Source organism: Dipteris shenzhenensis, chromosome 10 (assembly GCF_047967505.1).
Source record: "Dipteris shenzhenensis isolate YYH24624 ecotype China chromosome 10, Dip_SZ_1.0, whole genome shotgun sequence".
NCBI lineage: Eukaryota > Viridiplantae > Streptophyta > Polypodiopsida > Gleicheniales > Dipteridaceae > Dipteris > Dipteris shenzhenensis.
The window spans coordinates 8,141,594-8,157,445 of record NC_141605.1 but is presented as its reverse complement, the minus strand read 5'-3'; the positions used below and the strand labels follow the sequence as shown (position 1 = coordinate 8,157,445).

General features: G+C 45.1%; 1 protein-coding gene across 2 annotated transcripts in view; it reads left to right on the top strand.

Moving 5' to 3' along the window:
* Nucleotides 1-442: 442 nt before the first annotated feature.
* ABH1 (ARM repeat superfamily protein) overlaps nt 443-15,852 on the top strand; it is a 144,471-nt gene continuing 129,061 nt past the window's right edge. The window contains exons 1-5 of one of the 2 annotated variants that reach the window (XM_087380277.1): nt 443-828; nt 979-1,016; nt 1,098-1,218; nt 11,649-11,708; nt 14,120-14,176. In XM_087380277.1, coding sequence (XP_087236403.1) covers nt 1,132-1,218; nt 11,649-11,708; nt 14,120-14,176 — 204 coding nt within the window. In that variant the 5' untranslated portion in view covers nt 443-828; nt 979-1,016; nt 1,098-1,131. Of the gene's footprint in view, nt 829-938; nt 1,017-1,097; nt 1,219-11,648; nt 11,709-14,119; nt 14,177-15,852 lie in introns of those variants that run through there. The other variant, XM_087380278.1, reaches the window with a different exon arrangement.

Sequence of the window (15,852 nt, the reverse complement as noted above, 5' to 3'; positions counted from 1 at the left end):
TTGTATCAAGCGTTTGAAATTCACATTTTTAGATATCTTTTGTGCCATAATTGAGAGTAGCATGGGCTTCATACTACACTATCATTGCATATGCAGATAATTGAAAATGGGTAAATTGCACCCATATATTAAGGTCTAGAGATGATGAGATCGGGAAGCCCTAATCCTAACTGTCGTAAGGTATATACTCCTTTTCCTTCATTCACAATCCAATGTACAATTAGCCATCATTGCACCTATATACTAAGGTGCAGAGAGGACGACATGGGAAACCCTAATCCTAAGTGTAGAGGGTAAGATCGATATATACTTGCTTTCAGTCTTTTTCAATGTAATGTACAATTAGCTATCTATGTTTTGCACTCCTTTCTCTCTCCCCAATTTTAATATGGTATGAGAGGCTTCTAACAAGGCCTATGCTAGTGTTTAGAGTTGGATTAGTGGAGTTTGTTCTCTTTTTGTAGTGTATTTTCTCACTCACTTGTAGACGGAATTGTAATTTAATGGTTCAAGAAGCTCTAGATTTTGAACTATGCAGCATAAGTTGAGAGTTTCTTGGGGTTCAAGCTCAACGGAGGTCATTGTAATGGTTCTGTGAGAGCGACGGATTTTTGTTTGTGTAACGATTCGATGCATCGATGCTCTTCAAGGTCGACGTTCGTACAAAAACGATTCGCCTTCATGGTCGTCATGCTGTAGGAGCCACTTCGACAGTCGAGTAGCCTTTCAAAGCGTCTTGAGGCTCTTTTACGACCTTTGGTCCCAAATCCGGCGCCACCACTTGAGTCCTAAGCTTCCAAGCGCGAGTCAACACTTCATCTTGGCCCAGTTCAGTCCAGTAGCCGAGAAGCCTCTTTTCTGACCGAAGTTGTGTTTTTGAATCGGTGCCCCCAGCATCGTGACTTGACTTGCTACATTTCCAATTCATAATCATATTAAGAATTGTAAATCTAATTTCTGGAATCTTTTGCCTTGCAGATTGGGAATTTGGTCACGTAGAGCCCTTTTAATTGCTGGTACAACATCGTTAATATTGTACCATCGCATCGTATAAGTCACTTTTTGCTTAGTTCATCATGTGGCAATTGGCTTTGCAGGTTAGGCTTTAAATTGGGCAATCCAACCTGAAAGATGGCTTCAAGTTGGAGTTCGTTGGTCCTAAGAATTGGTGAGAGATGTGCAGAATATGGAGGCCATGCAGACGCTGAAGAACATATTGTAAGTTTGTGCGCTTTTGTGAGTGTATCTTCGTCTTGCTGTCTGTTAAGGCCATAGTTATTCAATTTAATTCAACGTTTGAATTAAAAGTTAAATCTAAATGCAAGTATGTTGCATTAACGTATTATATGGCACATTCTGGAAGTTCTAAAGACTAGTCACTAAAGTAAATACTAAATTGAGCATAGATGATAATATTTGTGATAGGTGACAAGTTTCATCAAATGACAAGATGGTAATTGCAAAACTGTGTGCGCCAATCCCAAGGTGAGCATGAATATGTAAAATTCACATATCCACAGCCTCTTACCCCGCATGAAGGTGGGCATATATTTTCTCCTCATCAATTACTAGATGAGACCTAGGCAATGGATCTTGCCCAGCTTGGTGAAGCAGTTTCCGCTCCATCCATTCAATATTAGTGAAATTTCAAGAGTTAGCGGATTGAGTCTTAAGTGAAATTCCAAGTCCAAGGTCCCACCTTTTAAGTTTGTTTGTGCAATGTGCACGTCACTACTTTGGTCCTTCCAATGTTCTCAGTTTTCGCGCAGCCTTGTGTATGTTGATAATATACCAATCTTTTGAACTAGCTCGTGCTTAGTGAGTGCCCAAATGTCTCCCATCATTCAATGGCTTCAGGTATATCTTTCTCCTCTATGCCGGAAAGCTGGTCGAATACTATTAGAATACGTGAATGATTGAGTTATGCATCATGATCTTTTAATAAATACATTGAGAAAGAGCTTGGGAGATTCACAAGAGATGCAAAAGACAAGCCATGCCACGGATGGGATGACGTAGAAACAATTCTCTCTTTGCAACAAGGACCCTTATGTCATTCAACGTGCTTATTAGTTTGGAATGCCAAATTTCAACAAATTTCAGAATCCTATTGTCAGTGATAATTTAAGACTCCAGATACATGACAATATATTAGATTCTAAGTTTTAGAGCAAGTGACAAACTTGAGGGCTGAAACTTTAAGGACTAAAGTTTCAGCCCTTATGTTATAGTATATACCTATGAGCGTCCACCCGTCCAACCCACAATGAATTGACGCAGGGGATCTAGTGTGCAAATATGAGTTAGATTAGATGTAAGAAAAATAAAGAGGTCAAAGGGTGCCAACAAATAAGAGGTCAAAGGGTGCCAACAATACTCTGTACTGGTGGCTAGAATGCAAGATCAATAAAGATGGTGAGCTTAGAGTGTGTCGATTGCATTTAATGCCCTTGGGCTATGTCTTCAACAAGTAGTCAACTATGTCTTCAACAAGTAGTCAACTCTTTAAGTTGGTGTGATTACGAGTCATTGAATCCACATGATTGTTGTCTCTTGATGTTGAGATTAGGGTCAGGATTTTGCCTTGCAATGAAAAGGCAAGAACTTACCATTTATGGATTTCTTGGTCATTTTGTGCAAGCCATATTCTATACATGAGCTCTCCCTAAAAACTTTGCAATACATCTTTTCTTTCATTAAAGCAGCCAAAGTCGGGGGGGGGGGTGGAACTACTCGAAGTAGGAGTATTGGAATGGTGGGGAAAGGCAGCTTAGGCCAGCCTATGACTGATTGAAAGACCCATGAAAGAAGGGAAGTAGAGAGGGTTGCAAGGTTGCTAGTTTTCGGCGGGGAAAGGCCCAAAGAAGAGGTTGGAAAAAATGAGAAGAACCAGCCCATGTTGGGGCTGGAATTGTCATAATAGAGGCATGAGAGATGGGAGGGGGAGAAGAAGGGAAGTGATTAGCAACGGTGGAAGAGGAAGGAGAGGGAAAGCATGGCGGTTGAGTAGGTTGTGCACACAAGTGGGCTATATCTTTCCAAAGGAGGTCAACACAATGCATAGCTAAAAGAGGCTAGGGAATAGGGGCACTGTGTTTAACTCCATTGGTGCTGCCCTCCTCCTCGGATAATCCTAGTATGGTGTGCACTGTGTCTCATGTAAGGCCATGCTTGCCCATATGTGATACTTAGGGCTCAGAGCCATTGTAACCTCGGTCGGTCGTGTCTTGAGTCTAGCATAGTTACGCTGAAACGCGTTTCAGAGCCCAGCCAGGCGTGAAATGTCGTTTCAGGGAAAGCCTAGATCCTGAAACGCGTTTCAGACTCTGAAACATTTCAAGACCCTGAAACGGCTGGCTGAAACGTTTCAGCCAGCCTGAAACGCGTTTCAGGGCACAGGAATGGCCCGTTTCAGACAACAAAGTGTCTAGGGTCTCCAAATGTCTCGAAAATCCGCTGCGCCAGCCCGATTTTGGTCGTTTTGATTTCGATTTTGGCCTCCTATGCAATGTTTCTCTCCTTCCACTCCTCCAGCCTCATACTCTCTCCATCCTCAAGGTTTTCCAGCCCTCCTTGAGCCCCATTCACTCCTTTGCACTCCTTTCTCTCCTGCAGGCTGCTTCAGCCCTCCATCATCATCTACTCCCCTTCAACCCTCCTTCAAAGCTCAAGCTCCACTCCTCCAGCCCTCTTTCAGGCTTCAGCCCTCTTTCAACCCTCCTTCAGCCCCCTCTTTCAGCCTTCTAAGTTAACTTCTAAGTTCTAATTTGTAGCTTGTTCTAAGTTCTAACTTCTAAGTGACATTGTGGTAAGTATTATGCACTATATTTTAAGTTACAGGTAGGTTGTAGGCTGTAGCATTTTGAATGTGTGTTCTCATCTCAAAACCCCCTTTTTTAAACTCTCCCTTGCTGATGTGGCATTTCCCTGTTTCAGCCCTTCCAAAAACCCCGAAACGCTTCCGTTTCTGTTTTCGTTCCTCGTTTCCCCTAACTATGGAGTCTAGTGAGCATGTAGGGAAGATCCCCAAGCTTGATCCGTGCATCAACTTGCTATCGAATTTGTTGTGTCACTAGCTTTGGATCTCGGCCTCGACGACTACCCATTGTCTGTTGGTCTATACGATATGGGTGGAAAAACTCCATGGTCATGCTTTAGGTAGAGTCTGGCTGCATGCCTTGATGCCGCCTCTATATCTTAAACAAGTGCTCTCTATGTCTGACAATCTCATGGATGAAGGCAGCATGGCATCTCTGATTTGGGTAAGAGAGGGAGATGGAGAGGGGTCCGAAGCCATTTTTGAATAGATAGTGACAGCGACCTTGAATCTCATAGTATACATGGCACCCGAAGGTGAAATGATCTTCCAACTTGATCTCATGGCAGTCACACTGGGTGCAGATGCGGCTCTCCTAGGGTATGCGCTCAGTCCATCCACTCTCAACACGGAGTCGGTGTGATGATGACCTAGTGGACCTCGTGATATGTGAGCGGGACCAAGGGGGCCTCAACCCTATACTGGAAAGGGGGTAACTGATCCATGTGGGGCCCCAAACTCCAAAACGACCTGCATGTATGCACATACCAACATCTCTGATCCCTTTGCGTTGCTAAGGTCATGAAGGAAGATAGGGTCGAAATCTAAGTTTGTTGTCCTGAGGTGTAAGAGCTATAGTCCTTGACTTGGTAAAGGTATGTGATGATTCGAAATGCCGCGTCAAGCTGCAATGGAGATGATGCACCGAACTCTACAAAAAAAAACTGATGTAGAAACAATGGCTTGCTGTTGCGGATCCTCTATGACAGCAAGAGAACTTGGAGTTGCTCTACCCCAGCCCTATCTACCTCTGATAAATCATACCCCCAACAAGGGCTGCCATACATACTTGCTGCGTGGACCAAGGAATTCAAAAGAAGGGACTTGGTTTGAGGTCGTGGAAGTGAGAGTGGAAGCATTGTTGCTCTAGTCTAGCAAGTGCGGCATACTCCTTGCTCCAATTGGCCTGCATCACGGGCCTCATCATGAAAATCGAGCTAGAGAAGAGAATATATAGGTACGTGTATGCTGAAGCAACCTCCACTAGTAACCTATCTAGCATGAACTGCTTCTGTGTGCATTGCTGCTTGGGATATGTTGGAGATCATGACCTTGGTCTTGCCAAGGTTGACCTTCAAATCGGTGTGACTCACAAAACGTGCTCCGATGAGGACTTGAGTAAGACCATGTCATCTGCATATAAGAAGATCTGAATCAAAGTGTCAGCAAGAGAGCAACCTGCCCCTCCTAGTGTCACCATGAAAGTCTCAAGCTCATTTATCTAGAGGCCAAACAAGGTAGGTAACAATGGACCACCTTGTTTTCATTGGGACAATGTATGTATGTATGTATGTATCTATGGGACAAGGGAGGTGAGAGAGAGAGAGAGAGAGAGAGAGAGAGAGAGAGAGAGAGAGATTTCATTGGGACAAGTCTACAAGGGAGGCTAGGTTCAGTGGGAGGAGGGAGGTGAGAGAGAGAGAGAGAGAGAGAGAGAGAGAGAGGCGCGGGGGGGGTGTTGGAAAGGTCACCTCCCCATCTGTAAGCCCCCAAATGAGGAGAGCGTGGGGGAGGGAGACCTAGGGCAGAAGATGCCCAGAGAAGAAAGAGAGAGGGGGCTGCCACATGGGCAGCACCTCACAAGAGAAGAAGGCTGCAAAGGACGGAACCTGTGGAAGGAGCAGAAGGCGGGGACAGCAAGCCCTAGATCTGACCTGGCAGGGCGCGATGACATCAGCAGCGTACGGCTCTGCACGGAACTGGGAGAGGGCCTGGCAGAGGCGCAGTTATGTCAGCATGTGCAGAAGGAAATGTGGCTGTCAGTGGGCAGGAGGCAGGCCTTTTATAGGCTGGATACCTGCCTTGAATGGAGGGCCAAAAGACCCTGGAAGTTTGGGCCACAAGCCCTGGGGGGTGTGCCCTTTTAGGGCTGGACCAGCCACAGACTGGTCGGCCAGTCTGGTCGGCCAGTCTGTAACAGGCTGGTTGGTTTTTTTGCCAGAACGAGGTCATCTCAACCAAGAAATTGATTTGTCTTGGGCCTCATCACTGGAGGGGAAGAGGGCATACAGTAGCTGCAGACTTAGCTGAGGGTGCTGCCCACCTAGGCTGGTGCAAAGACAGCAGGGTGGAAGGGATCTAGACGGAAAGTCTACTTACGCTCGAGGTGGAGCACGCGGACTCGAGTCTAGAGATAGCAAGCAGATAGGAGAAGGACCTTGTGGTAAGATCAGAGGACCACACCATTGGTGGGACTCTGGATCTCTCTCTTTTGTATTGTGTCCATAGTTGTGGACGGAAATATATATTTTGGTGGTTTCTCTATCTGGTTAGTTCATTGTCTATTGATGAGTCTGCACACCTATTGTATGCACATAAGTAAAGAAGTCTGTGATTCCATGCCCACACTGCACACTGTGTGAGCTCCTGGGCATTACTATAAGTCTTCCGCTATGTGTACCCTCTGTTGGGTATTTTCTAACATGGTATCAGAGCCCAAGGAGGAGGCTCACAGGTGTGAGAGCGTGAAGGCAGGGACCTTGCTAAAGGACGACCCTGATTCAGAAGCTCTAGGGAATCGACTTCCACGACTGGAGGATTGTGCCCTTGCGAGAAGGAGGGTGACTCAGGTTCAGTCAGGTGCGTTCAAAGTTCTGGTTTACTGAAATTGAGTTTGGTTGACTTTGCCGTGTGGTATAAACAGCAGAGATGTCGACCTCTACAGCCTTCAGCCCCTGCTTTCCCTTCCTCCTCCCCCAGTTTTCTCTCTTTCACTATCCCTAACTTTGGAGAGTCTGGAAACCTGGACGGGACTAATTACCCGATCTGGAAAGTGAAGATCCGGAGTCATTTAGTGGCTCGGAAGTTGTGGAAGCTGACCACGGGAGAGGAGTCGAAGCCGGAGGACATGGTGGACAGTAAAGGGGAGGTACTCATGGTAGTAGACAGAGAGGAGCTTGAAGCGTGGGAAGAAAGAGATGCCCATGCCCTGGCAATAATCATAGGGACTACGGCGGACTCCGTTCTTCCGCATATCCAGCTGGCTGAGACATCAGTAGAGGCGTGGGCCACCCTGAAAGATCTGTACGAGACAGACAACACCTCCCGGATTGTGCTTCTTCAGCATCAACTCTACAATCTTGATATGGAAGAAGGAGATACTGTACATAGCCATTTGACGAAGGTCAAGGTGGTTAGGGATCAGCTGGCAGCAATTGGTCAGAAGACAGACTCATGCCATTTGGCCTTGATGGTATTGAGGAGACTGCCTCGGAGTTTCAAAAGCTTTGTTACGGCTGTGACAGCAGGACAGAGGACCAAACCTCTGACGTTTGAGGAGTTGTGTCCATTACTGCTACAAGAGGAAGCTCGGGAGAAGCTCTACAGCGAGAATAAAGATGACAAGGCGATGCTGGTGAAGGATTCCGCTGGCAAAGGAAAGGGCAAGCCTAACGGTGGCAAGTCCAATAACGACGACTCTGACGACGAGGGGACTTCGAAGAGAAAGCACAAGAAGAAGTGTTTCTATTGTGATACGCGCGGACATTTTGCAAAGGACTGTAGAAAGAAAAAGGCGGATCTGAAAAACAAACAGGAGTCTGACTCAGATTCAGAGGGAAAGACCAAAGCAAATGTGGTAATCGAAGAGTTGTTCCTGGTGACATCACCGAGTGTTACCGAGGTCTAATATGTTGATCCAGAAATCACAATAAGGATGTCTGACATAGAGATGTGGGTCGACAAGGAGTCAGATGCCTTTGTGAAGGTGAAGGACAGCATGGAGCGCTTGGTACCTTCTAGGTGTGTGGCTGTTGACACTGACACGAGGGTGGATTCCATGGAAGGCCCTGGGGTCTCATGGTCAGATGGATGCTGGAGTTCAGAAGGGGACAGTACAGGATTACACAAGCGCTTGGTGGGTGCCTCAATGAGAGTTTGCTTTCAGAGCGAACATTCAGGTAGTACAAGAGTCTGGTATGTATTTGATATTCTGCATTTGAGCCTTTATAGCATGCTGTGGAGAGACTCTGCTCTTCATTTGTCTCAGGTGATAAGAGATCGGAAGGAATTGGCCTTCTTCGAAGGCAGAAGGGGAAGTATTGGTGCTTCTTCAAATCTTGGACGTAGATTGCTAGAAGGTGATGGACAAAGAGTACTGAAGCCAGAAGAGTACCTGCTTGAGAACTCAGCAAAAGTTCATGGTCCAGGTTATCTGGAAATATTCATTGGTTGTAGACCTTGCCAAAGGAAGGACGGGTTGAAACAGACCCTCAGAGCATGGTGCCTGGAAGACTCCAGGTTGTTCTCTCATTATGAGGGGGACGACTGGAAGATCGTGACGGCTGGATTGCTCGAGTTCAGAGGCGGGAACGTGACTAAAGGAGGTGGTATAAGGAGGTGCTACCAAAGATGGACCTGTGTACCAGGATGGTGTGCGGAAGCAGAACCGGACCTGGTGGAGCAGGAGCCACTGGATGAAAAGCCAGGAAAAGATTTCGACACCGAAAGGTTCCAGAGGACTACGACCAGGAAGTTACTGGAGCATTTTCATCGACGTGTTGGCATTGGGCCGAGATGTGTCGGTGAGAGGGGGTGTTGGAAAGGTCACCTCCCCATCTGTAAGCCCCCAAATGAGGAGAGCGTGGGGGAGGGAGACCTAGGGCAGAAGGTGCCCAGAGAAGAAAGAGAGAGGGGGCTGCCACATGGGCAGCACCTCACAAGAGAAGAAGGCTGCAAAGGACGGAACCTGTGGAAGGAGCGGAAGGCGGGGACAGCAAGCCCTAGATCTGACCTGGCAGGGCGCGATGACATCAGCAGCGTACGGCTCTGCACGGAACTAGGAGAGGGCCAGAGGCGCAGTTATGTCAGCATGTGCAGAAGGAAATGTGGCTGTCAGTGGGCAGGAGGCAGGCCTTTTATAGGCTGGATACCTGCCTTGAATGGAGGGCCAAAAGACCCTGGAAGTTTGGGCCAAAAGCCTTGGGGGGTGTGCCCTTTTAGGGCTGGACCTGCCACAGACTGGTCGGCCAGTCTGTAACAGGCTGGTCGGTTTTTTGCCAGCCCCCTTGGGGCCTATATAAAGAGGCCATTGGGCCTCACTCAAACTTCACTTGGAGCAGCAGAAAAGCCCCATCAGAAAGGAGCAGCAGGGAGCTTGTCTTGGGCCTCATCAGTGGAGGAGAAGAGGGCATACAGTAGCTGCAGACTTAGCTGAGGGTGCTGCCCACCTAGGCTGGTGCAAAGACAGCAAGGTGGAAGGGATCTAGACGGAAAGTCTACTTACGCTCGAGGTGGAGCACGCGGACTCGAGTCTAGAGATAGCCAGCAGATAGGAGAAGGACCTTGTGGTAAGATCAGAGGACCACACCATTGGTGGGACTCTGGATCTGTCTCTTTTGTATTGTGTCCATAGTTGTGGACGGAAATATATATTTTGGTGGTTTCTCTATCTGGTTGGTTCATTGTCTATTGATGAGTCTGCACACCTATTGTATGCACGTAAGTAAAGAAGTCTGTGATTCCACACCCACACCGCACACTGTGTGAGCTCCTGGGCATTACTATGTGTCTTCCGCTGCGTGTACCCTCTGTTGGGTATTTTCTAACAGGGGCTTGATTTAATGGAGGAGCCTTCTTGGACAGTTCTGTGTCTCTGAGAGAGAGAGAGAGAGAGAGAAAGAAAGAAAGATGTATTAACATCCTAGAAGACCTCATGGGTCTATGGGACAATGTACAAAGTACACCAGAAGGATGATCTCGTACAAGCCTAAGTGGGCTGGAGCAAAGGGCGTACTAAGGCCCTAAGACTACTAAACTGAAAAACTAATAAGCTAATAGGCTGATAACTTGATAGCGTGATACCTCTGCAGAGCTTAATAGCTTGAGCAAAATCAGATATATAACCCGGATACTAGCAACTAGCAACTATCATAGAGCTGTAGCATGCTGAGATCTGAGACTTAGGCTCAGAAGCCAAAGCCCGGTACCATGAGAGAGAGAGAGAGAGAGAGAGAGGATATGATATGATTCTATTAAAGTCTGTGTGAGGCCCTTCAGGATCTATGGGACTGGCGATCAATATGAACTAATAAACTCCCCTCCTAGGAAATGTTTATGTAAAGGTTCTATTATTTCCCAGTAGATCCTAGAGATGTTAGAATTATAGATATAATTCAGCAGTGACCAATGTAATATAATAAGCTAGTTAGGGGCACTTTTCCCTCTTTAAGAGGTTTTTCCCCCTAACCGCAGTTAGTTCACTAACTATGGTTAGTGACTACTAAGGTTTTGTCACTAGGACAAAACCTTATCTCTCACTCATTGAGTTGTACTCTTCACACTCTTCTATTGCAACTCAGCTTTCAGCTTCGAAGCTTCCAGCTCTCACTCTCTCTTGCTCTCTCTCACTCACCATTCTCTCACATTTGGTATCAGAGCCAAGTTCAGCTCTCACACCCAGCCCATCAGCTCTTGTCCCTGCTGTAGCTCCCGCTCCTGCACCTGCATCAACGTACGTACAACTCGAAGTACAGCCAAGACTGTCCGTACAGTCCGTACGACTGTACGGAATCTGTCTCTGCACGTTCGTCCGTACCTGCCGTACCTGTTCGCCGGTTGAAAATGAAACCGAACTCAAGCTACAGACATTGCGCACATCTAAATGTGCTTGCAAGTTCTCCTTGCTCTTTTCGAAGAATACCACATGGTCTGCATAGACAAGCAATAACAAAGCATATCCTGCAATCTGCACACCCTCCTTGCTGTGTATTTTCATCCACTCTTCCAACTGATTGATAAAGATGCCAAAAAGTGTTGGTGAGAGGGGACTTACTCCTATATCACTGCTTATGACAGCTTTTCCTTTGGAACACAACCATCTACTAGCGGCTGTGCCAACTCTGCTAAAACTCTCTCATAGAGTTGATATGTTACTTCTCTGAGTCGTAGAGGGACTTGGAGTTTTTCCAGCCTTTCCCACAACTTCTTTTGTGGAACTGTGTCGAATGCTTTCCTGAAATATACAAAGCAACGATGTACAAACTCTTTCTTTTGTTTGGCTCCTGCTGCTGCAGCCCTTGTGGCAACTAAATGATCAACTGTCGAATGTTTGGGACGAAACCTTACTTGAGATTGTGCTCAGGCTCTCCATCCATTTGCTGAAATTTTGCTCAAGGGTTATAGCTTTGCCATTAGGCTACTCACCGTGGTTGTCCGATAATTCTTTGCTATTTTGCTACTCCCCCCTTATGCATTGGTAAATCCTACTAAGCTGCCATTTTGAAGGAAACCCTTCTTCTAGATTGATATTCATAGGCCTGGTAAGCATTTTCTGTCTTCTCACCTCCTCATGTCAACATTTCCGCTACTAGCCCTTGCGTGTTTGAGAGAGAGAGAGAGAGAGAGAGAGAGAGAGAGAGAGAGAGAGAGAGAGAGAGAGGGGGGGGGGGGGGGGAGGGGGGGCTTGATTTGATGGAAGAGCCTTCTTGGACAGTCGTGTGTGTGTGTGTGAGAGAGAGAGAGAGAGAGAGAGGGAGAGGCTTGATTTTTTGCCATGTCTATTGTGAGAATTGCAAGAATCAAAATGTGGCTAAAGTTTGGTTTTTTTGGATAGGAAACTTGCTATGGCTATATTTATCGAGAGTTGCGTGAATCAGAAAGCGATATATTGTTGGTAAGCTTTATGTTATCTCGTGTTGTTAGTAGTGATCACCCGTTAATACGTTTGTTCTTTTGAAGGATTTGTTGGATTGGCATATTCAGTGCTCTTCAAGGTTTTTGAAGATGTATGCTATCCCGTTAGAGATTCTTTGCAAGAGGGTTTTTTCTTATCTCAATTTCAAATCACATTTTTGAAATTTTCTTGAGATTAGTGATTTTTTGGTTGCTGGTTTTGATGAATTCTTAGGGAAGGTTGTTAATTGTGGTTGTGAGATTATCATTATAGAACATATTTGGCTTAGCTGTTCAAATCATTTGTGACCCCCTTTGTGAACGCTTGTTGTTGGTGATGTAGATTGAGTGACTCTAGCTCCAAATCTGCTGGTAATACTTTTGCTGAATTGTTATTGCAACAGTGTTGACTGGTTACTTCTTAGTTTTACTGACCTTTGATTTATTGAAGGCCGGTTTCAGGAATGGTGGAATCTATTGTAGTCCTTATGATCATTGACAGGACTTCTGTGTGTTTATCCTCCCACAACTTGACAGTGTTCGGATCTGCCACCATTGTCACCCTCGCTAATGTGTCCTTGACATCCATAGGCTTTAGTTTTGTTCTTCTCCTCAGCTTTCTAGAGCTTTCTAGTCACAATTTCTGCATTCCGTACGGCAGTTCCGTACCACATCCCCTTTGCAGCCTGTATACACAGTTGTAAGCACACATACTCCATCCCGTAAAGCCATTCTGTAGTACACAGTCCTGTAGACAGCTTTGCTCCCCCGTCTATACCCATAGCCAACCACGGACCTTTGCTCCCGTACGTGATGCCGTCTCTCTACAAGCTCACGACTCCTCCGTATGCCCGTCGGCGTGCCAGGAGCCTTCCATGGAATTCCTTTCCAAAAATCAATTGCATGGGCTAGCCATGTGGCAGCCCACGACTCATTCGCCCCTTGGTCCTTCATTTTTGCCCTAGGCCCCCCTCTAGTGGGACCTTCTTAAAGCCAAACCAATGGCCAACTTTGGATTTTAAGGGATCTTTGCCCCCTTTCTGGTCCAAACCACAAAAATCACCCCCAAGGCACAATTTCTAGGGGTTCTAGCACATCAAGCAATCCTTGACCATGATCCTTGTTTCCCCAGGGTCCTGCCCACATGTAGGCCAACATGCATGCGCCAGAAATCAGGCCCTCGTGACATACACCTCTCTTGAAACATTGCAAGCTTCCTCGATTGCATTCTCGGGTGAAACATTCAATTTCACCAAGCAACCTCCAGATATCTGAGTTGGTCTATAATATACTACTCTCTTGAGCTGCTTTAGACCTACGCTCTGCTAAGCCTGAAGGAGCCACAACCGAAGTTGGCTCAAGCTAAAAAGCTTCCAAGTAAAGCTGAAACAACTGAGGTGTATCTGTAAGATCGCCCTCTTCCAGCCACTCTGCATACAAACGAGAGAAACTTTACCTTTTACTTTCCTTCCCTTATGTGCCAATACCTGCTCTGGAACTTAGATATCATCATTTTCCCCAACTTCTGGCTACACACAGAAGGCATATCCTTTGGCACAACTTTTGGAAAGGTTTGAGAAGATTCACATTTCAAGCATTATGAATCCTTTAAAGATTTGGTAGCTTCAAGCATCACTGATCTGCTAACATACAATGCATATCCCTACACAAGCATCCATCTCTTGTCACAAAGCTGGCCAAACAAAGTCTCCACTGCTTTCAATAAAGTATGAGTATGTCAATGCCCTGCACGCCCTTCCTCGGGTGGTGATTGGATGGACAGCAACATGTGGATTTGGCTTCAGCACACCTCAGGATGCCTTCCTCACCCTTATGGCTGCCATTTGCAAAGCCTGGGTAGCTTCACAAATTCTCTTCGGAGGATCCCTCCCGCCTCAGAGGAAGAGATTGATAGACAGCCTATGAATGACTCAATCCTTGATGATCTTGGCAGGTCTTACGCTTTTCTAGTTGTATGCAGTGGTCCAGGTGGGAGAGAGGGCCTGCTTCCTCTGTGGGCTCATGGAAAGCTTTCAAAGACCTTCTAGGGAATGCAAATTTCAGTTGTTTTGTTGTGGTGATTCTGATAGAAAGATTGACTAGGGTAGTATGAAATTTCTGTAGTTTGTGATATTTTGTAATAGTACACTTGTAAAATTTAATTTCTAATGATATTCAATTCGGATGATTTGTTCCCTTCCTTCATCACTTGTTTTTTTAATTTGAAGAGAGATTTTGTGCTCTATCTATAGAATACAAGGAGCATTCTTGTTGTAATTTTATTAGTTTGCATTGGACAAAACAGCAATAATAGAAATGTCGAAGCTGATTTTTGCGATTTGTTCAGTTTGGTAATGTTGGACTTTCCCCATGTTTAACACATATTTTTTTCTATTTCATGGTTCGTCTCAGTTGTTGATGCAATGCGTGGAAGAGCTTCCTCATAAGAGTCCTTTATATGGGACTTTGGTAGGTTTCTCTTCCTAAGAAAAGGTTTTTAAAGGTAATTGATTTTCATTTTTTTGGCAGTAGAGGGAGGAAAGACATCCAATTGACTCATCATGCTCTTCCTTGATAGGCTAAAAATCATGACATGAACTTTTGTTGTTTGATACCTTGAAACATTGCTCCCGATTCAGAATATGTTGATTGGTTATGTTCTCCACAGATAAGGCTAAGTTGATTTTCAAAGTAGAGAGTCGATTGATACTGTGAGGGCTGTTGCTTTCAACTAAACTTAAGCTAACAATTGTCCAAAGTCATATCAATGGTTCAAACTTCAAACTCATGAAAGGAACTAAGCAGACTTTAGACCTTGTAGTAGTGACATGGTGAGAAAAATAGTTATATGCATATTACACTCTTTACACCATGATAAGAAATGTCTTGACTTTGTTGTGAAATCGATCATCACTACCCTAGTAGCTTCTTTGAAGGACAGTTTCAAAAGATGTTGCATTCATGTAAATACTTACCAAGCCTATCAACGTGGATGTGCACAATCTCAAAAGTAGAGAACACAAATCTTTAAACTGAGCAGTTAGTTACTGACAGTTGAAGAAAGAGAAAAGTTGTCACGTCTCTTCACAAAGCATATCCACTTGCTTGGTAATTTATGTATTGCGTATCTTTATTTTTTGTAACTTCAAGCTCTTAAACTATGATGTTTGCCAAAATGGATGCATATGTTTTCATACTGTACAGTTAGGTGACCAGGGTCTAGCATGTGAGGGTGGACCCTCAATGAAGGGGTTACGTGCATTAATGTCCCGCAAGTTGAGGTGTATCTCTGTAAGAGAAATGTAAAGATCACACCCTACCCCAAGTACCCAAACACGGGACCAATCAAATGCATAGAGTGTATATCGACCCAATGACTATTAAGGAGGATGTTTGCTGTAGTCTTGGGATGTGGGCCTCTGAACATGAAACAGTTAAAGGGATTTTAGACAAGACAACAAACTAAATAGGCCTAGCCCTTTGAGTAGAAGAAATCTAATGATGGAAACATAAGTAAAATCAGACTAGTATTGACCAGCCAAAACCGAATTTAATGGTTAGGCAAATAGAGCGGCTGAAAACGGTCAGGCAAATGGAGTGGTTGAAAGCAACCTTAATTCAAAATTATAGCATATATGACAACCACCATAGGACATGTGGCAGCCATGACATGTCGCGTGTCCTCCATGCCTTTTTAAGCACCTGCCCCATGACCTACAGCAGCAGCTATAAAAGAAGAGGCACTCTTCACTGAACTCCAATGTTTACATCAGGGAAATATTTAATTTGCAGTTTTACCGAATCAGAATTCTTGTTGTTTGAAGCATTAGTCGATTGATACTAATGAATGGAAAAGTGATGAATGTGAAGGCATCTTCCCTCAGACCAGCTCGGAATTAATAACAGTGTGCTGACATAAATTAAACAACATGATTACAATGGCTACTTGTGCTTTCATCTTTATTAATTCTGTCTTAGGAAAGGCTAAATACCATGTGGCTACAGATTTGATAGGATATTATCATCATCTTTTATTTTTAGTGATTACTTGCTATGTATTGAGTACTTGTTGGGCTAGAGTACCTTGTTGCGGTGTTCCAAAATCTCCTGCAAGTATCTTCCTAGCTTTTTGGCTTGCTGCCAAA